At 36.1% G+C, this 22,228-nt stretch overlaps 1 protein-coding gene across 4 annotated transcripts in view; it reads left to right on the top strand.

Annotated features, from left to right (window-relative positions):
- Usp47 (ubiquitin specific protease 47) overlaps window positions 1–22,228 on the top strand; it is a 134,438-nt gene that overhangs the window by 356 nt on the left and 111,854 nt on the right. For all 4 annotated transcript variants that reach the window (XM_067106765.1, XM_067106763.1, XM_067106766.1 and 1 more), the window contains exon 2: window positions 8,480–8,522. In XM_067106765.1, the coding sequence (XP_066962866.1) occupies window positions 8,505–8,522 (18 nt within the window). In that variant the 5' untranslated portion in view covers window positions 8,480–8,504. The remainder of the gene's footprint in view (window positions 1–8,479; window positions 8,523–22,228) is intronic.

Below are 22,228 nucleotides of genomic sequence, written 5' to 3'. Positions count from 1 at the left end.
CACCGTAGTCCGATGACTTCGAGCCCTTTTTAGAGTGGCTTCGGGACCTGGCCCAATGTTCTGGAAGATATTGACAGGCCTCCTCTCCGGGCGCCTAGATTTTTCGCCAGTTCAATTGGCCCCTGAAGTATTTTGTTTTGCGTTTAGCATCCCATCTTGCCTACGTCGTAAAAGTAACCCTTCTAGAATTTAAGGAAAGGTTACGGGTTTCAGGGTATATATGTGGGGCCAGTATATAAATACACCTGGTCGCCTCATGGCTAACCATGAAGCGGGCAATCCAAGGCCTATTTCGCACGAGTAGCGCCGCCAAGGAAAATGTTAATATTATTTCATAGGTTAAGCCAGTTGTAGCCTATCTTACAGGTGTTTTGGTTTCACAATTACGAAACAGACATGCCTGGTACGAGTGACTGAATTTATCTTAGGACTAGCATAGGTTAGGCTAGTCTGTTAGGCGTAGGCAGCAAGGTATTAATAACCAGCTCATTTTAGATCAAGCGTGCACCAAAATGCAGCCTAAGCTCGGATCAGACTGGGCTGGAAACCTTGGTTAACTGAAGTAGGCCAGTCTACCTTTGATTAACTTGGTTAATGACTTGAGCTTATGACTGCCATCAACATGCTCATCAACATTCATGTTTATGGTAGGGTAGACCTAATGTTGAACTGATTCAGTCCTTGGTAAAACTGGTGGCTACTGCTGTGCCCCCCTGGTTTAGGTAACTACCAGTGTACTTGCAAAATGGTGCCATGGTTAGTGCCAGCCCCTTGGCGATGAATGTAAATAAATAAGCTCAAGACAGTAAATACCACAAAGATAAACAAAAGACAAGCATAAACAAAAACAGACTAAAGGCAGTAAGTATTCAAGTTGGCAACTGGTGGAACTCAGTCCGCAGGGTTTGTCTTCAGTTTACCAAGTCATCGTATTTACCCTTGATTTTTCATCATGACCTGACCTAAGCCAAGAAAAACTTGAGGTTTGATCTTGTCTTGGTATTGTTAGGCTCCATGGACTAGGCTAGGCCATATTCTCTATTTACATAGTTTATTATGGTCAGGATTTTGTGGCAGCTATTAAGTAGTTTGTGTAGGTTGGATGAGGCTAGACTATTACGAAACCTTGGGCCTGAAACCTGGCCACAGAGGGTTATATTGGTCTCTTGGAGATCTAAGGTTTGTTGTATAGAGGAGAAACTTATGGTCATAGCTTAGAATAGGCAGAGTGCAATTAGCAGGTACAAGGTTAAGGTAGGTTGTTGTATTCAGTACAAGGGCAGGGTACTTATTATAATGATGCTTGGAAGCAAAGATATACTAATTGTTAGTTGCTGAAGCTAGCCCTAAATAGAAAGCAAGCTGTGTAACGTGGCAGCAAACGACTGGAATTTTGACTATTCTAGCCTAATTGCCCATTATTTCAGATTTTACAGTGTTGAGGCTAGTGAAGTTCAGTCACTGGTTTATAAGCCAAACTTTGCAAGTCAAAACCTAATGTAGGCCATCTTAGGGGTGGAGTAAAATCCTAACTAAACATATTTTAGGATTTTAGGGTCTCATCCAAGTACAGGTTAGTATAGAAGTTATAGTAATGCTTCAGTCTCCCCACATTTAAATTCATAGTGCCATTTGCATTTTTTTTTAATTACTGTACTCTTAAATGCACCAGCAGTGAAGTATAGACAATATTTTTTACAGGGAATGAAGCTCTGTGTTATACATTAGTATGGTTTGTGGTGTGTTAGCCTGGCCATTGTGAACAGTGTAGGTATTTAGTGTTATTATTAAACTGAAAAGAACCTTTGGCCTACCCATGTTACTTGCCGACGTGAAAATGCTAAATGAATTTGCGTCTCTTTGGAAGGCACCCATGGAATTTAATTTCAGTTTGAAACTAATTCATATTGACAATACTGCTTGGAAACACTTCAGTGGCTGGCACAGTAGAGCTACGTACCCCACATGATACACATATACATTGCTGTCTCTTTCCATCTCTCACTTGCCTGGCCAGCTGTTAATTCATAGCTTCTTTTATCAGGCCCCTAGTGTGTTCCTTTGATGTTAATTTCAGTATTTATTTTTGATATACTTCTCTCTTGCAGGTGTTTTGATCTTATATTTTATTAATGTTTTTCTTTCTGGGATTTACCCCAGTTGCTTTAGAATACATTTGGTAATTTATCTGTCATCTGGATATCATGACCATTTGTAGTGCTGTATCAGTTGAGCATTTTAGATGTAATACTGGTTGCTAATTTCACGGTGTGTGCAATTAGGCTACTCCTCTAGGCCTTTGTTGTCTGCCTCCTTTTGGCTTTGTTTTCTGATTAACATTGAAGGCCAGTCAAGGAACAAGTTTCACTGTGGGTACACCAGAGATTCCTTGTGGTACAGAGCATTTTGGTATAGTAGTCTCTAGTAAATGTGACATGACATTATTTGGAAGATTTTGCATATCAGGAAAGTAGCTTTAACAAGTGGTTGAATCCCTCTTATTTACATATCTTGTTTATAACTCTTGCTTGAATTGTGTAACTTCATGGTTGTAGACATGTTTTTGCTTAGGTTTCTATACTTTCATATGTCTGTATGGTTTTCCGTATAGCTTATGGTAGTGCAGTATCGGCTTTCACAATAATTTGCCATTTGAGGGTTTTTGTACTGTGCAGTATTTGGAAACTTTATGTAACATTGTGTGGGGTTTACTTTTTTTATTTTTTTTTTTTTTTTTTAGTTCAAATTGATTTATACCTTCAATATTTTAGATATCAGTACAGGAATTTTGTTGCAGACTGGAAATTGATCAAATTATTTTAGTTATATTTACTTTATTTAGATATGTAGGATAAATTTTCAATTAAATCCTTATTTATAAACCTTTTCTGAAGTTTGATCACCTGTATTTGAAGTGATAGTTTATACAAAGGTCTTGGGCCGTAATTTAATTCTCACTGACAGTGTGATGTATGCTTTGTGTGGTTTTGTTAAATGCTGAAAGAAACTTAAATCCAGTTCTGATGGACCTGGAAGTTTCAGTAGTGTGTGTGTGTATGTGTTTTGATTATTTGCTGTTGCAAGATTGTTTGTACTTGTTAACTTTACTTGTTGATGAATTTTCAACTCGCAAGAGAATAATAGTAATAATGAATGCATTTCTAAGTGCAAGTGAAGTAAAGTTTTCAAGTTTTTCAAATTATACTACAGTGTACTTAAATTTTCTGTGTAAATGCCCAGAATAGAAAGTGTAATTTTCACTGTAAGTAGGCTACCCAGAATAGAAAGTGTACCTGTATTCAAGTTTGCTTGTAAATCACATGGAACAGAACAGTGTGTGTGTGCTTAGAAACATTTGACAACTCTTTCAATCCAGCCATGAATGCTGTACTGTCTTGTTTTTTTTTCTTATTAGCCTTTTGTATCATCACCTGCAAATGCTTTACATTCTTTATCTAATGAAGTGCTTTGTGTAGCAAGAGCTTTTCATGTAAGGTAGCTTACCTGTATCTAATTATGGTAGGCTCTATAGGAGACATTATGTTCATTAATTGCCATGAATCACTTTTTTCCTTTTCTTTTCTTCTCTTTTCTAAACCTTACATGCACTGCCACTTAGTTGACTGTGCAGTGTATAAATTGCAGCTGACATCAGTTCATTGGATACAATTGGGTCTTGTCTCTCCTTGGTTAAAAAGATAGCATTGATCATAGACCCTACGGGTAGGTTTGCCATCCATGGATACAGTTGAGCTTGTATTTCGTTCATTTTGTCTAACAGCAATTTGCAGACATCTAGTGTAGACATTCATAAAAGGTTTCAATGTGTTAATGCAATTTTTTTTTAACCATCTATTAGCTATGAAACATGTTGTTGTGGGTAAAAGGTGCTCGGTAGTTTATAAAGTATTGATACATACATGTCTTAGAAGATTCCTGATGGCTATTATTGCTGAGAATTTTCCATAACTGCAGAGTAGAATAGAAAACTTCTCTACCTGCAGTAAATACAGTAGAGGGCCATGGGTGAAACTTAAGTTTTAGAGTGAATAGGTTTTACTAAAGAATGGTTTGGGGGCTGCCTTGAAAATATTCATGTGGATGTTTTTCGGCTGTATAAATGAAAGTATATTTTTCAGGTCTTTTGAACTTAAAGATAATAAAAATGACTTGGCCACTTGAAAATGATCCGTTACGAACTAGACGTAATTTTCTTAGTTTTCCACTTTGCTGTAGATTCAAACAATTCAAAGTGTGGAATTGTAGTAATCAGCAAGGGAAATTTGATTTTAGTCATCATTAAGATTATGTCCATTCCATGTCACAGTATTTTAGTTGATTTTCTAATATCTGTATGTTGTTGCATGCATAAATCAAGTTACCCTAAATTACTGTATAGTCACTGATTTTATAACATGCAAACCCTATCCTATATTGTTTAAAGTTTCCTCAAACAAATTCATTACTTCTGTTTTACTGTGAGAGTTTTTATGGGATTTTAAAAGAATTCCTGTAGTATATCTGTGGCCTTGAAGAGAGGCTTCATAATGATGTGAAAGCCCTTCTTCTGAGAAACAGGTTTACTTGAAGTGAGATTTCATAGTGACATGAAAGACCTTTTCTCCAGACTTTGTTGCTTGGTAACAAAATAATGTAATGGGCCTTGATATATTAGCTTTCACTGTTTAGAATGAATATCAGCAGTTTTCAGACATTTTTGGTGTCCCAGTTTGCCAAAAGAGGATGTGAACTTTAGTGAGAGATTTCTTTCCATTAAGTATTTAAAGGTTAGAGGAAGTTGTATTATCATGTCTAGTGAAATCACTTATCTTGCAAAGGTTTAAGGCTTTTGGAATTGAGTGAATTGAATACCAACTTGTACTTTGGAAAAAATGTATTTATTTTAGGTATGGTCATATTCACAAATACAGACCTTTGTTTTACTAGCTCCTTAATTAGTGTCCATTGCCGCTGTGATGCTAGTCTGATAAATTCAAATTGAATTGTAAGAGGTACTGTGTAAGCTACCTGCAGCCTTTGGGTACAGAATTGTGGTCCAGGAACAGTACTTTCATTTAATTGCCATTTTGTGTCCACTGTACTTTTTGCTGTTTCTGTAGTCTTTGATGACCTTTATTTGTTCTCTTTTATCTGTCATGCATTCTCTTTTAAATTTGGCATGGGTGGGATAAGATAATGTAAATGTTAAAATGTTAAGTACAGTAAATTGTGGTGTACCCTTTATGGTAGCATTCAGTTTTTCTGTTTTCTCAAGATTTCGTTATTGGTATGGTTTCACATGCTTCATGTGAATGTTATTGATGTTTGTTCTTTTACCAAGTAACAGAACACTAAGATCCTGAGGTGAAGTGCCTTGGGAAGATCATATGTTAAAAAAAGTTCCAAAAGATTTAAATTTAAAATACTGTATTGGAATGCAATAGCCATGAGACGAAGAGATGCAAGGAGCCAGCAAATAGTAGATATGGACATAGCAGGACAGAAACGAGGAGGAATGCCTGGAAAATCGTGAAAAATATTAGGTGAAGACCTGTACTGAATTGGAATCAAGTAAATGTGCCTCACTGACGAACTTCTCAGTTCCAGAGGTCCTTTATTCCTCACACCATTGGACTGTGGAACAACCTCCCTGAGGATGTGCAATTGGAATCACAAAATGTCAAGTGAAGATGCAGTGCATTGCTACCCTAAAACAATTCTCCTTGTATTTTACTTAACATTTTTGTCTATTTATTTAGTAATTTGTTAAATTATTTTTTCTTCTCTAATACCTGATCTCTTCTTTCTGTATTTCCTTTCACCTCCAGTTACTTCTTTCAAATGAACACCATATTCTTGGGAAGCTTGAATTTCAAGTCAGTGGCCCTTGTGGGCTTGTTCCATATGAGTAGGTTTCATTTTCTGAATAATGATAAAAAGATACAAGAGGGTAGAGAGAGAACTCATTTACATAATGGGAGAATAGGAATAAAATCAGTTTAACTCCCAATGCTATCTTTTGTTTGAAGTTTGTTTTATTTCTTTGAATGTTCTTGTCATTTTAGTTTTTTATTGAGTTTACTGTAGTGTGCAGCTGGTGCTCTTCAATATTGCAATTACTATTTTTTAAGAATTACACATTTTTCTTGTTTAGACTTTGTTGTATGGTATGATTAGTACAATAAGCGATTATTATGTTGAAATACCAAACCCTCATTGCTAACAACAGGTTGCAGTAGCGCCACTGTTTTTTTTTTTTTTTATCTGACAAATAGTGGTAGTACTCTTAACATAATCAGTTAGTGGCTCATCTGTATTAATAGCAATATCACATATGCATTCTATTCTGTTTGATGAGGATATTTAAAAGTATCTCCCTATAATTTTAGTGATTTTTTGTACTAAGGTTTTTGGGATTTTGTCTTCACTACTGCTTTATTCAATGTGCTTTTGCAATGTTTTCTTGTGTTGCACTGGTAGAATTGTTCGATCACTGATGTTGCTATGTTTACATATAGTATGGACACCTTTTACAAAATGTTATTGTTGTGTTTCTTCTTGGATATAACTGAATTAGAGGACTCTTACTAGAGATCAAGTTTGCCAGTTTGATGGCCAAACAAAGGAAATTTGAGGTTAATGCTCATGACTTGGAAAAGCAAAAGCCAAGGATTTGCATGTGGCAAAAGCTAAAAGCTAAAACTTGGAAGAAGCTAAAAGCTAAAACCTAACCTAAACTTCAGCTGTGGACTCTGTACAGTTAACATCATGTGTTGCATTTGGGTTTTTGCGATATCTTTGCTATTTTATTTTAATGATACTGCTTGGTAATTATAAACTGTCATAGTTTTGTGTATTTGAATATTAGTTTGATCTTTGACAGTCAACTATGGTAAGCTCACAAACAGAGGTAGGTAAAGTCTCAAATGTCATATTATGTCTCTCTCTCTCTCTCTCTCTCTCTCTCTCTCTCTCTCTCTCTCTCTCTCTCTCTCTCTCTCTCTCTCTCTCTCTCTCTCCTAATAGCACAAAATGTCATTAGGACAGTAGGGAGTATCTGTTTGGAAGATTTCCAAGGGACTATTGAGGGCAAAATGATGTTTCACATTTATAATTCAAATCTATATAATTTTTTTAAGTAGAAAATTATTCTCAGATTATCTCTTATTGACCAGATATTCACTGGTCAATTTAATCGTAATCTGATTGCAACTTGTTTTCATTTGGCAATTAGGTGTTTGGAGAGGATAGATTGTAGAAGCCTGATCTGCATACATGAGTACTGCTTGGGCACTAAAAGTTCTTCACTTTGTCCATGTGGCCCAGGTTGCATTGCTTTCTGAAATTTACTGTTTACAGTACTTACTGTGCTTTTTTCTTGTCAGGCACAGTAACTACAACTTTGTTTTCCTCCGGGTGTTGCTACACATATAAGAAAAAACTTTTGACCACCCCTAACAGAGTAGACATTTGGTCTGGGTATTGCAGCTAAACATTATGATAGAACTAGTAACGGACATTTCACTCCTGTATAGCAGTTGATAATGTAATACAGTAGTGACGATAGCCAACAAGGAATGTGAAATCATTAACAATTAACATGCATAGAATTGATGCAACAGTGATTGGACAATTGTATCTGGCACTGATATTAACCACTGTCCTAACAAGTGTTCTTTTTGAAAATAAGTTATGCTGTGGGAGTTACATATACTGTACATAATCGTGATTATTCACATTCTCTTGGTGACGTGGATCTTGACCCAACTGATATTTAAGTAGATATATTTGTAATTCTTAAAGGACATTGAGGATCTGTAGGCCCCTACCAGTGGCAATCAGTAGGCCCCTTTCTTGTAGTTTTCTTGGTGGGGAATGAAATCCATTCTAGTGAGGTCTATTGGTGATGTTGGCCAGTAGCATGAAGGGCAGCTGAAGCATTCTTCAAACAATCATGTTATTTATGAATTATTCAAATAGTTTAATAGCTTTATGTTTTCAAACTTAATTCTTTTGTATATATGAGAAAAATTTGTCTTAAAACGGATGAAGGGTTTTCATATTCAGTTTTTTAGTAGGTACTATATTGAATGACTACTTTCTAGTCATCTAATGTATTGCGTAGCAAGTGTGCATTTCAGCATTACAAAAGGCTTCATAAAGTAATGAAAGTGATTTGTTGTTATGAAACAACCATAGGGTGACCTAAGTATTAATATTAATCGAAAGGGTCATAGTAATCTTTGCACTAGTTTATGAAGAATTAGTGCGTATATGGTAGAAGACTCTCAAGAAGAGCAAAATTTCAGCACATTGTTACCTGTGTTAACATATTCCAAGGGGTACATTCTCCTGTATGTTAACACTTTCATATATTTTAACAGGAGTTTAAAGTTTAAGCTCTAAAGATTTAATCATGCATTGAATAAAGTCTTGCATTTTTGTGACCATAGTAATGTTGTCTTAACATTTCCCACAGATTGTGTTCATAATTCATCTGACTGATGCCCTCTGTTATTGAGGTAAGTAGGTGGTTTATTTCATGAAAATTATTCACTTTTGTATTGTTTTTTAACAATAACATCTTCTCTGTCGAGGTGTGTGTGTGTAATTTTGTATGCATGATTAATGCATGAGGAGGATGCTTTTTGGCAATGAATTACTGTAATAAGATTCACAGTTTGTTAACCTGAACAGTCTTTAAAGAATGTTTTCAATTTCCAGTAGGAAGCAATTATTTTAAGGAACTTTTGGTGCGGGTTACTTACTAAATATGAGCTACGTTAGGCACAAGGCCAACTTGTATGTTACGCATGTTATTTATAAACCTCGGAGTCATTTTATTTTTAGTTAATACAGTAGTATATGTGGATATGAGATAGTAAGAAATCTCCATGGGAGTGGTGTAGGAATTTAACACTGAAGGAGTGGTGTATGAAAGGTTTTGTAGGTTTGTTGCATCCTTGACCTCCATGCTCTCCATTTTAAGATGGAACAGCTTGATCTTACTGTATTTACAATCTTTAATCTTGCTTTACACCTATTCTCCATTATTTTTTACAGCACCTTTTAGTCTCTTGGAATGCATTTGATCTTGTATCATCTTTTATTAAACTGTTCAAGAAACACTTCATTCATGCCAATTCATTGCACTTGGTGTATTTAATTGTGATTTCCTAAATCTTGAATATGACTTGTAGATGACCCCATTACCTCGTGTTGGTTGATGCCTAAAGAAACTACTCCTAGAGAGTGCAAATCTATAGCTTCCTTTGTTTTGAAGGGCCAATTATTCGTTGGTCCTTGTGTCTATAATGCTGTAGTACAATTTTTTTTAATCACTATTTGTTACTGTAAATAATTAGAGAATAATAAAAAAAATGCCCCATGTTTTGCATGAAACTTTTTCCCAGTCTCAATAGATAGTTATTAATCAATAGTTGCAACAAACTTCTGTACAGTATACAGTTTTCGTGTAGGGATGTTTCATGTCAAATATACCTTTGAACCATACCATTGGGTCAGTAAAAACTAAAACAAGCTGACCTTATTATGGGGACTGTTCTTGCTTACTCATAGCTAGCACATGTTATACAAGCCTGTTCCATCTAATTTTAGAACTTTTAATTCCTCTTCATATGTTTTACTCTGATATTTTCCTGCAGTCTCCAGTGCTTTCAAAATGAGCTTCCATTGCTGGATTGTATCCCAACTTGGATATGCTTATCACAGATTGTTTTGAAACCCTCCTTATTTGGATTGTTTTTAAATTACAGTTAACTGCTGCTTTGATTACTTTCGATCCAGGCCACAAAACCCTCAGCTGTTTATACCATTTATATTGGGCATCTTTATATCTGTTTAACTTCAAAGTGTTCCTGTTGTAGCTCAACACGTTTAGGTTTTTATAGCATTTGAATGACGTACGTGTGAATGTATGAATGCTATGTTCATGCATTAACTCAGTATGATATAACTGTACTCAAATTCTTGACATTGTTATTCTTTTGCAAAGCGAATGCATTCAGTTTTGTGGTGCTCCTTATTGATAGGCCTGTAATAGAACTACACTGCACAATCATTCAGATACATATGAAAGAAGCATTCATAGTTTTGGTATGATATTTAGACAAAGTTAAGGCAATTTTAGTGTATACAGTAAACTCCCTGCATTCGCAGGGATCGTATCCCCGCTGAATAGCTAAAATCCGCCAATACTTTAAACCCCTCTAAAAACACTTAGAACTGTCTATTTTGAGAATTTAAACGCAAGAAAACCCCCCTAAAAATGCTTATGCCTGAGTATTTTAATGGTTTTATCACAAAAAAGTGCATTTAGTCATGAAAATATGAAAATATAGCAATTAGTGAATATTTCTCAGTGAAAAATACCGCGAATGGGCGAATTTTCTGCGAATAATGGGTAGTTACATTCCACAGAGAAATCCGCGAATACGTGAGTCCACGAATCATGAGAACACGAATACGGGGGGTTTACTGTATAGGTTGATTCAGTAACTTTTGAATCGTCGAGGTTCATTATTAGAGCAAGGCAGAAACCTATAGTTAGTTGATTGTGTATCTAATATTCTAAAACAGAATTTAACAGTCTTGGCTTTTATTTATGAAATGAGGAAATAATGGACTTCCTAATGTTGTTAATTAAAATCTTGAGTTTTAGAAAGTTAGTGATAGATGTATTTAGGAAACTGTTACTTTTGCTGTTATTAAGATGCATTGTTTTCTTTAACTATTGAAGTATTGTCCTCCTTTTCAATACATTAGTTTTCATTACAAGGTACAAGGGATAATTGGGGTTTTTTCTTCTTAATGAGGTAAATAATGATGTGACAACGGTTGCAAAAACAAGCAATTGACTTGAATTATTTATATAGTAACATTAATTCTTTGTCCTTTTCATGTAATGTTTTGGTTCCTGACAGTCATTTGTTTTGGTTTGCTACCCAATATTGTAAATAAAACCATTGCCTCATTTTCCAGTGACTACTGTAATTAGGTAGTCAAGTAAAATTTTTAGAATCATTAATTTGTCAAAACCAAAAATTCATTTGAAATCAGTCAACATTTCAAGAGAATATGAAATATTGAGATTAGTCACATGAAAAAAATTATACAGTAAATGGGATTTGTGGATACTTGGGCCTGATCATGACAATATAAGCGCTTATCACGTCTCATTACAGCACTGATCTCATCCACGAACAGCCAGGAGTAGTCACTGTCATTAAGAATATGAGGAGAGAATTTTTTTTTTAATGCAGCTGGATGGAAAAGATATTGAAGGGAAGGTGATAGTATTGAGATGTTATTGGCTAAGAATGACCAATAAGAGCAACTTTTTTATGAATAAGTTTTCTTCATGACATGTATGGTTAGGACTTGAAGATTACACTGCTTAGGAGGTGGAAGAGTATAATTGGGCCCTTGAGTGTCATTTAATGTCACTCACAGAGCAAGGTTCCCTCTTTGTTTCTAACTGGTTGAATACTCCTTCTCCGCAGTGAGAAAATCCTTGGAAGAACACTCATTCTGGGTGTCACAATAACAATTATAATTTATTCTGTGAATCCATTGTTATGCAAAGAAATGTCTCGCCTTAAAAATGAGGTTAATTGAGGTTCAAGGCAGCCAGGTTGATTTTGTACTTTGATGCAAACTTCTAAAGAAACGAAATTGTTTGTAAAAGTTGCCATGACTAGTTGACGACCTATAATTAGGAGTAGTGACATTTTTACTCTCGAAAGGATAGTTTACTTGGAAGCCAGAGAAAAGTGTAATACTTCTCTTCAGTAATATCTGCATGTATATGTACCTGCATGAATGATACAGACATAATGATAGTGCTTTGCTTCAGAGTCGTTATATTTCCTGTACACTGAAATAACAAAAAACCTGCCATTGAGATCAAAATTTTCTGATATTGTTGAGGTATTTTCAAGGTCTTTAACATTAAACTACTTACGTTTTCATAATTCTGATATGATAGGTATTCCTTAAGTTTAAAGATGGAAATATACACCTTATTAATGTATTAAAGATTAAAAAAAGAATGCATCCTAAGTTATAATATTCCGCAGATGATAGATGATAGACAATAGAGCACTTTTATATTATTGTATTGCCTCAACTCGCCTTCAGTACTATCAGGTAAATATGTATTCACATTCCCAGCAATCATTTCTGCCTCCCATCCGTTATGATTGTTCAGGAACTTCATGGTCTGATTACACTGCTTGACTTTTACTCCAGTCTCCGCAGCATCACTTCCTCCTTGTTCCAATTGTGCATACTGTTATGTAGATAGCTTCCTATGTGCTGTATAATTTACAGCACACACACACACACACACATGTATGTACGTATGTATATTATATATATATATATATATATATATATATATATATATATATATATATATATATATATATATATATACATACATACATATACGTAAGTACATATACATACATACTCGTACATGTATGGGTCAGTTTTTTTTTATAAATAATGCAAGATTACGTAGTAAATTTTTTGTAAAATATGAAGTAAATACAAACAAATAAAACGATAAAACCTATGTCAGGGCAAAAGAACACTGGTAATGAGACAACTCTCATTATAGATGATGATTTAAAAATAGAATAACAGGAAAGCATTAGATGAATAATAGCGCAATATTAAGGTTTAAAAGTGATTAACACTTAGGCATACGTAGTTAACGGTAAATGATAACGTCGTAAAAGTGCTAGGAAAATTTGAGGACGTAGGCCTAGATAATAGCAATAGCTGAAGATCTCATGTTGTCATCTTGTAATTTGGAAGGTAGAAAGACTTTTATGTTCACATTTATAATTAATCAGGTTTTCCTTGAAACAAGTCATATCTGCTCACGGTTGGTTCCGGGGAGAGGAAACAACATAGTCACAGCCACATTCATAATTCGAACTGTTGAATCGTGAGTGTATCCTACAAAGAAGAAGAATCAGCAGCAAGTCAGTCCTCCCTACGTACAAGTCTGTACTATCCACCTCTATCTTGTACTACCCGTAAGGGGTTAGTGGCTTCAATGCACCTCGTATGGTGCACTATAGGCGTTACTTAAGGCTCTTTGCAGCGTCCATTCGGCCCCTAGCTGCAGCCCCTTTCATTCCTTTTACTCTACGGTACCTCCGTTCATATTCTCTTTCTTCCTTCTTTCTTTTCATCCTCTCCTAAAAGTTGATTCATAGTGCAACTGCGAGGATTGCCTCCTGTTACACCTTTCAAACCTCCCTTACCCTGTTTCCCTTTCAGCGCAGTGACGTCATAGTTCCATCGCTTGGACTTCGGCCTAAATTCTGTATTCTGTTCTATTTTGCTTTGTACTCATCGTTAGTGGCTCTGAGACAGTGATACCCTTCCTGTCCAGCGCCTCTTTCACTCGAATTCCCCAATGCTTTTATTAGCGCTGAATGACCCTGTGGGCCCCAGTGCTTGGCTTTATGCCTAAAAAATATATTCCATTCCAATGCTTTGTCTTCCAATCCTTTTACCTGATACTTCCAAGTTACATACTTTTCCCAGCAAGTCGGCCTCTATCTTTTCGATTTGACCAAACTATTTCATAATATTCGGACCAATCCTTTTCACCCATGCTGTGCTTTTTACCACTTGACTCGGTCAAGTAACCCATGAAACGTGCAGACCTGGGCTGAGGACTAGGTAGGAGATTAGAACTATTAAGTTTTAGGAGGCGTTCACCTTCTCCTCCCCATGTATTCACTTTATTGGCCTTTTTACATAGAGAGAGTGATACAGTAAGCCCAGGTAAAATCAGAATTAGTAGTGAATTACAGTTATTCTAGGAAGGAGATAACATGGGAAGTTTACAATCCCTTTCTAGCTTATCACTGTTATGTTTTATTATCTTAAAAGGGTACGCTGGGTGGTGGCGTGAATACTCTACATGTTATCACTCTGAAACTCTTAAACTAAGAGTAATTACGTTTTCTCTATAAGGAATTAAATAGATCAAATAGTAATTAGATCTAAAACCAAACGGAAACAAAAACCAATATGTATAGAAATTAAATTATGAATAATCAACAATTACGTTACAGTAATATAATACTATATGAATTAGGCTATGTCCAGAGTCAGCCGCCCCGCCACATAATCAGGTAGTAAAGTGTCGGATGTAAAAGCTTTTTTTTTGGTTGTAAACAGTTTACAATATTACCGCTAATACCTAACAGCAAATGACCTGTAATAACGGAAGATTTGATGAAAATACGCGAAAAGTGTAATTTCTCTTTAAAATATGACAGTAGAGAACGTATCATTTTATAATGAATTTTGCTAGTTTTTAAGATAGCCAAGCTGGGAATTCAGTATGATGCAATTTGTTAATATAAAGTTGACAGTTAAATACAAAGTCTCAGCCTTCCATACAAACATAGCACATCCATAAAACATTGAGCAGATCACTTCAAAAATCATTCCAGTAATGTGTATTCACATTACATCCATATTATATATATAAAACACCGTAATATATACTTGAAAACATTTTAATCTCTGCTGACTGACATTCTTGTTATTGTAAGAGCGCAAGAGCTTTTAAATGGTCGTTGCGTGCACAGTGTTTGATTATATTTGATGGCGTGCAGTTGAGTCTCATACGTGTATCGTCTAACGCCCTTGATCATTTAGGCTTCCGTGCGCTTTCATGATATGGCACAAAGAAATCCGCTTTGGCTGTTGATTGCGACGTATAGTCTCGACTGTTTTTTTTAAATGACAGAAGGTGTGTGTACAACAGGTTATGAATTGTAGATGTTATCAGTGGGCGAACCTCGGCAAGTTCGACATGTTTTTCGTGAAACTGCCCTTAAAGGCTTAATTCCCCCTATCTCTCCTTCCCAAGAATCAATCGAGAGAGAGAGAGAGAGAGAGAGAGAGTAGGTGTGAATGTGAGATGCCAAGGACAGGCAATGTATATAATCTGGTCGCCACTGTCCATCCTGTTTTACATTACCAGAGTGCTTGGATATTTTCGTTTCGAGACAGTGTCCTGTCTGAAGTAATATCCTTCTCTCTCGGGCTATCGGCTTTTGTTTATATTTCAGAATAGTACCGATGTGACAGCTATGTTTTCATTTACTCAGAAGTTGTAGGAATGATTATACTCCCCCAAGGCAGCCAGATGTTATTTTTAACATCAATCGATTTCATGATGCTCTTGAGATAAGAATATCTTTTCATTGCAACTCTTAAGTGTCTCTGGCAATTGCTAGGACGTATTAGGACAAAATGGTGATTTCACTATATCTATCTGGTCAGGCGAAGTAAGGTGGCCAGGATAAACAATAGTTCTAAGTTTTCATGAAGGTTATTTTTAGTCGGAAAACGTCATTGTCTCGTAGAAAATAGTTTTACCTGTAATACGACCTTTCATGTTTCTCGCATCATCCGTCTTGAGTGTTACCTTGAAAAATGTCATCTTGAAATGTCCTTCGTCTTATATTTATCTAATGACAAATGGCAAGGTCATATTACAGCCAAAAGCAATCCTCTACGAGAGAAGGACGTTTTCTGACGAAAAAATAAGCCTTCTTGATGGTTATTTTTGTCACAAATGACTACCTTAGACATAATGATGCTAATTGACAGGTTGAAGAATGGAAAGACACCAGAAGATGACGGGATTTAAGCTAGATGCTACGTTATAGTAATGATAGTTTGACCGAGTCCTTGGGCAGGTATTTCTGGGTGGGGGAAAAGTTGTATAAAGGTAAAGAAGAAAGAAATTATTGGACGAATTGAAGAGTCATGATGTTAAACTCTATACCAAGGGATGTTTGAGGTCGGGGTTTGATTTCGAAAGCGAAACATTTAGCAGAAGGGGAAGAACATTGTGGGTTTAGGTAAGGAAGAAAGTGAGTAGATCAGGTTTTTAGTATGAAATCTTTACGTAAGAAATTTTGGAGCAAAGGGAGAATGCTGTTTGTGGCATCCATGGTCTTTGAAAAAGGTTATGAAAGAATCAATGGAGAAGCAATGTGAAGGGGGTTGAGGGTATGTTGTTTAGGTGATGGGAGACGTTGAGGGTATGTTGTTTAGGTGATGAGTTGTTGAGAGCGATTAAAGCGTTTTCGATGGAAGGGAAGCGTTTGTTAATGTGTACTTATTAGGTTATATTCTTCAGTTGTGGATGGACCGACCTTGCAGAAAATGAAAGCACTTTATACAACTACACAGAAGCCTCATGAGCAGTTTGTCAAAACCTTGTCACATTAACACAGTCATGCCAGTACTCTTACCTTCCATTTCCCCTTATGAACCGTCTGTTCAGCACTGCCATGCTCCATACTCCTAACGTGACCAAACCATGTGGTCTGTCTTTTCACTTATGTTAGCCATGTTAATCCTTTTCCATTCTTATGCCACATATATCTGTACTATGCAAACAGGTCACCCGAGGGTATCAACCAATCTTCTTTCAGTAAAGAAGAGTTGGCCTAGCAATTCCTTCATATATTCTAACCTTGGTTACTGAAGGCTTTGTAAATCTCTTCCCAGCCTTTTGTACACACATTGTTACTTTATTTACCTCGTTTATTCCCTTGGTCATTTGCTCTCTCATCCCATATTATCTGTAAAATTTACTTCCATATACACAAATGTGTATCAAACCTTCCATTCTTCAACACACAACAGACATGGCTTGTAGTTACCCCCTAATGAACTAATATATATATATATATATATATATATATATATATATATATATATATATATATATATATATATATATATATATATATATATGAGTTTTATTGAAGTACTTGAAGTAAAGTTAGTCAATCTTGTTTGCATAAGACTTCACAGTTTACCATAAACAGACTTGTAGAGTCATCTCGAGGACAATACAAAGATTAACTGTTTGACACGAGCGCAGGACGCATAATATTTTAAAATATCATCATTATCGTGACAAATTGCACGAGTGACGGTCGTGTTTACTTGCCAGATTACTCCCGTGTAATGGCTTGAGTGTGTGTGTGTGTGTGTGTGTTTGTATGTGTATGTGTGTATATTGAAGGACAGTATTTCTTACCTCAGCTTGTTAGGAAGTCTTATGTGGACAAGAAGGCAGGGCTGTAAATAACTACGAACGGTACTCTGGATTTTGTTTCAACCATTGTTCATAACCAGGTCATCTTCACATTACTGCTTGTGACTTTAGAATTAGGAAATTTTCAAAGTGGGTTGGGAGAACTGAGCTTAAAGTAGATATTCGGTAAATCAACGCTGTACTTGTAACAGTGCTAAAAAGGGAAGATAAAATATATATACATACATACATACATACATACATACATACATACATACATACATACACTATTTGTTAGTATGTATATGCGCATGAGTAGACGGCTATCAAGGGAGAAATGCAAGGAGATAAAAAATGCGCCACATAGTATTTTCTATTAGAATTCTTTCTAGACAAGAATTTCGTCAACACAACGATTGCTCTAAGGAAAAGTGGTCGAAAGGCCTACATTGGTGTCAAGATGGCTGTAAGTGCATAGCTGTGGTGATACCTCATAAAAAAAGATGAGATGATCGTATAGTTACTGTAGTGTGAATTACACATTAAAGTAGAGAGCTGTCACGTTTTCTAGAATATAAATTATTTATATGTTGTGAGCTATGGTGTGAGGCAATTACATTTGTAGATTAAGAGAAAATACCTTATAGTTCGATGAGATATCAGTCTTGTAATGAGCTTGAACGATCGCAAAGAATGCAGCAGTGTCACTTATATTACTTACACTCTGTTACTTATGAGACAAAACAGTAAAGTAGTCGTTTAGAAAATATACTGTAAAAGTCGACATAAAATACGGATATTGGAATACACCCAGCTGCAGCTGGGGGCGAAAGCAATCGAGCCATAGTTAAGGGTTGTTAGTTGACTCACCTTTTCTAGGAATTGTCCGAGCGGATATACGCCTCCAAGGTGAAGAAGAATAGAGGCGAAAGTCGCCGGTCATTTGGCGATTTTCGTTTTATGAGGGATATAAACGAGCTCATAACCCGAAAGATCTCAGGCAGAGGACGTTGTCTAACAGTGGGAAACATTCGAACTCATTTTCGTCACTTTGTCGCTACTTTGGTTTGTACTTTTTTCCCGAAAGAGTGAGTTTTGGGGACATGCGAAAAGGTCGTTTGCAGGGATAAGCCGGTTCATTATGAGCATACCAAGCTCCTCGGTTGGCATTCAAGGTTAGTCATTCAGGCGAGATCCAGCTGGCCCTTGATTTGTTTGATGCTGCCAAATAGTCGTTATTTCACTGTTGGTCCTAACTTAAACCACTCGCAACTCTGGCTCTTATTGTTTCCTTGATTCATCTCTAATGAATTGGCCTCTCTCTCTCTCTCTCTCTCTCTCTCTCTCTCTCTCTCTCTCTCTCTCTCTCTCTCTCTCTCTCTCAAAGAAGCCTTATTAGTAATCATAGTTAATCTACGTACAGTATTGTTCCCAGCCCATTTTCAGAAGTGCAAGCAGTTCTTCAAGATACGGGGTTGAAGTGTAGAAAATACTGAAAATGAATGATTCCGTACAGAGGTGAACCGTCATTCTTGCTGTTGCTTTGGATTCTTTTCTGTTGCGAATGGGTACTGTACCATATCTTCTACTTTAAAGCGAGGAGGAACTATGAAAAATAAACATTATTTCCTAAAGTATTTTTAGAAACAGGTCAGTGTCATGTAAAATCATCATTTTTTTTTATTCGTGTGCTTTTCATTGGCTGCATTCTGTCCTCGTCATTGTTCGTCAGATTTTCATAAAGATATGCACCCTTGGATCGCTCTTTTAAGTGGCCTTATGTCTTTAGCTGCTTTTAGGGCTTTTTGTATGTTTGTTTTTGAACTTTTTGCATGTTACGCTTTTTTTTCTATTTCTTCCTTGTTTAAAATTATGCCAAGTCGTAGTCGCCCTTTCTCTGTTTTTTCCGTCAGCAATTGTATTCCCAAAGAACCCAGGTAATACTCATGTAAGTTTTATGCAATGTTGATTTTTCTTATGCACATAATTTTCTTTTTTGGGCCAAGGAAAGTTATACTAAGGTAAAGGCTCAGTGTTACGTAGTACAGTGTAGCCTTATCTGGAAAGTGTCAAGTTTCGAGTTTTTTTTTATCTATTTTTGTTTGGGGATGGCGGGGGGCGGGGGGGGGTTGTAGTGCGTGTTGCTACTAGTGAGAAACAGAAAACCTGATGTATTTTCAACAACTGCTGTCATTATGTGGAATATATCGCCTTTTTTTTCTATTTACTATCTAAGGTGAAGGTTCCGCATTGGTATGTGATATATATTTTTGTAAATCATGCTTCCTCACCCTCATGAATATTTCTGGGATTTTATTTTAAAGAAAATATGTTGCTAGCGATAACATCTCTTCAATGAAGTGGAAACTTTTGCACATATAATAACTGGCTTGTTTGGAGATAGGGTTTTTAGGGAGTTTCCCTGTAATTTTGGTTTTACAGAAAAATAGGACCCCGAAATATTGACATTCTTGGTGGAAATTGCGATTACGCATACTCGTATATCATTCAGGAGTAGGAACAATTTCCATAACTTGATTTGATGCTGTCAGGTGGCAATTTTTGGGCTTGTTGGCTGGCGACTGTTTGTTTTTGAAACATCAACCTACTTGGATTCATGCTTGAGAGAGGAGTCCACTTGGCAGTATTAAGCTATTTCCAATAGGCAAACGGCAAAAATTTATCTCGAGTACAACAATCCAGTAGTGATATTTTATCCTCATAAGAATGAATAATTTCTAAGATATGTTTTCCTGATGGGAAAGAGAAATATATAGTTTAAGGGCTGTTTTCGTGAGAAGACTATAGAGGCGCTTGAAGTTTTCTTTTTGCGTCAAGTTGTGGTGTCTGTTGGGTTATGAAACATTTTTTTATACGTTCTTCTCTCTCTCTCTCTCTCTCTCTCTCTCTCTCTCTCTCTCTCTCTCTCTCTCTCTCTCTCTCATATGGCTGCTCAGATGTTTTGATTAATGCTTCTCTGAACTGAGGATGTAATTTTATCCGTGGAACATTATTCCCTAGGAGTTCGTATTTTGTTTATTTTCTGCTGTAAGGTTATCCCTTATATTGTAAGAAAGCCAGTAAATATTTTTTAAATCTAGTAAATATGATTTTTAAATGTAATTTGTCCTCTTCTCTTTTCTAGAAATAAAATTTAAACTATTATTTGTCATGGCGGCTTTCTCATATCTTGATGCTTTCTGTATAATAATGTTATTTCTTCAGGTGTAAATGTTAGGCCAGAATAATAATTTTCCAGAAATAAAAGTTGAAGCTGCTGATAAAGTATTTCTTATAAATATCTATCTCGGAAGATTGTTATTGTATAGATAATTATGCTTGTTCATGGTCTTAAATAGTTTTCTTTTTTTCTGAAAAGTATTCCGGTCACATTTCACCTGACAAAATAATAGCGGAAGTGACCTTTGCACCGTAGTTTGGGTCAAGATTGAACAAGCTGGAGTGAAACCGAGTTGTGATTGTGTGCGTTCTGTGTGCTTGTGATTGTGTGTGATGTGTGTGCTTGTCTATTTATACTTTATGACCCACTGCTCTCACCTTGACCTGGATTGAGGAAAACAGGTTTGTTGGTTGTTGTTACCATAATTAAGGTGTGTTTAAGAACTTGATTTCTGTTCACCCATCTCAACCAACTAAACGTTGCTTGCATGCATGTCGATTTCCTGTTGAAATTTGTCTAGTTGCGTTGAGATTGGCTCAAGTGATTTATAATGATGCATCGTTGTTGTTCAACTGCCAGGGTGAAGTTGGGCAACGCACGTGAATGAAGTCGTATCTTCTCCAAGATTGTATGTTGAAAATGTCATTGCTATTAGTATGTAGGATTGTAAAAGTTAATGTCATTGTTATTAGAATGTAGGATTGTAAAAGTTGCCTGTTGTGCGGTTATAAAAGACGTCAAATAGTCTGTTGTCGTCTGCGTTCATTTTGAAAGTCATCTTACCTTTGACAAAGTACCATGAATTTGAAGGAAAAAAAAAAGCTCGTGTAATAGTTTAAAGGGCATCATCTAGGTATTTTGCGAGGCCCTTTGTTTACATTTGAATTGGCCTTTTTGTCTGTTTCAAAATATCTTTCTAAGATTTTTGAAGGTTTTCGTATTTTTGAAAAATCCACAAGCAGTTTAAATGTTTCTCTTACAACTTTGAGATTCCGGCGCTCCTCAAACCTTTTGTGTTCTTTCTGGCATATATAGCCTGTTGGACCTATCCCCTACGTTTATAACCCCTAGCTGCAACCCCTTTCGTTTGTTGTACTGTTACTCCTTTCATATTCTCTTTCTTCCATCTTACTTTCCACCCTCTCTTAACAATTGATTCATAGTGCAACTGCGAGATTTTACTCCTGTTACACCTTCCAAACCTTTTACTGTCAATTTCCTTTTCAGCGCTGAATGATCTCATAGGTCCCAGTGCTTGGCCTTTGGCCTAAATTCTGTATTCAATTCAATCCCTACATTGAGAAAAGGCGCAGGAGATGAGATACTTGTCTATCCTTGAGGTCCGTCTTAACGACCAACAGACGTATCGTTTGGTGGGGACGTCTTTGACGCGTTCCCCAAGGGCACCGTAAAACGGCCAGAGTATGTTTGCGTTATCGAAATTGATGTCGGTGATAAAATGTTCGCGGGAGCCTAAATATTGATAGCGTTACGAGGTACCTTTTCTTCCCAGGGGAAATATGGACGTCGGGATAATTGTCATTACTCTTTATAAACGTGATGGTTTTGTTTATGTGGTTGTTTGCAGAACGCTAAGTTGTGGTTTTCTGTAGATTCATGTGCTGTGTTGTGACAGGTTCTCTGAAATATTCTGTTTTAATGAACTTAATGTATTTTTCAAACCTTTACCACAGTATAGAATGGTTTTTAAATTTTTATTTCATCTTAGTTCCCTTGTATTTTTTTTTCTTCCTGGGTAACTAGGTCTGTAAAAAAAAAAATTAAAGTTATGAGTTCAGCTTGTTGTGATTGACATCTTAAGTTCCGCAATCGAAACTACTTCTTTGTGCTGTTATTTGCTTTTAACGATTTTTGTTTGTAGTCTTCATGATATCTTCAAGTTCGCTTGCTCATCGGTTTTCACATTTATC

Source organism: Macrobrachium rosenbergii, chromosome 7 (genome assembly GCF_040412425.1).
Source record: "Macrobrachium rosenbergii isolate ZJJX-2024 chromosome 7, ASM4041242v1, whole genome shotgun sequence".
Classification (NCBI taxonomy): Eukaryota; Metazoa; Arthropoda; class Malacostraca; order Decapoda; family Palaemonidae; genus Macrobrachium; species Macrobrachium rosenbergii.
Note: the sequence above shows the minus strand (reverse complement) of the source record. Positions and strands in the feature narration are given on the sequence as shown.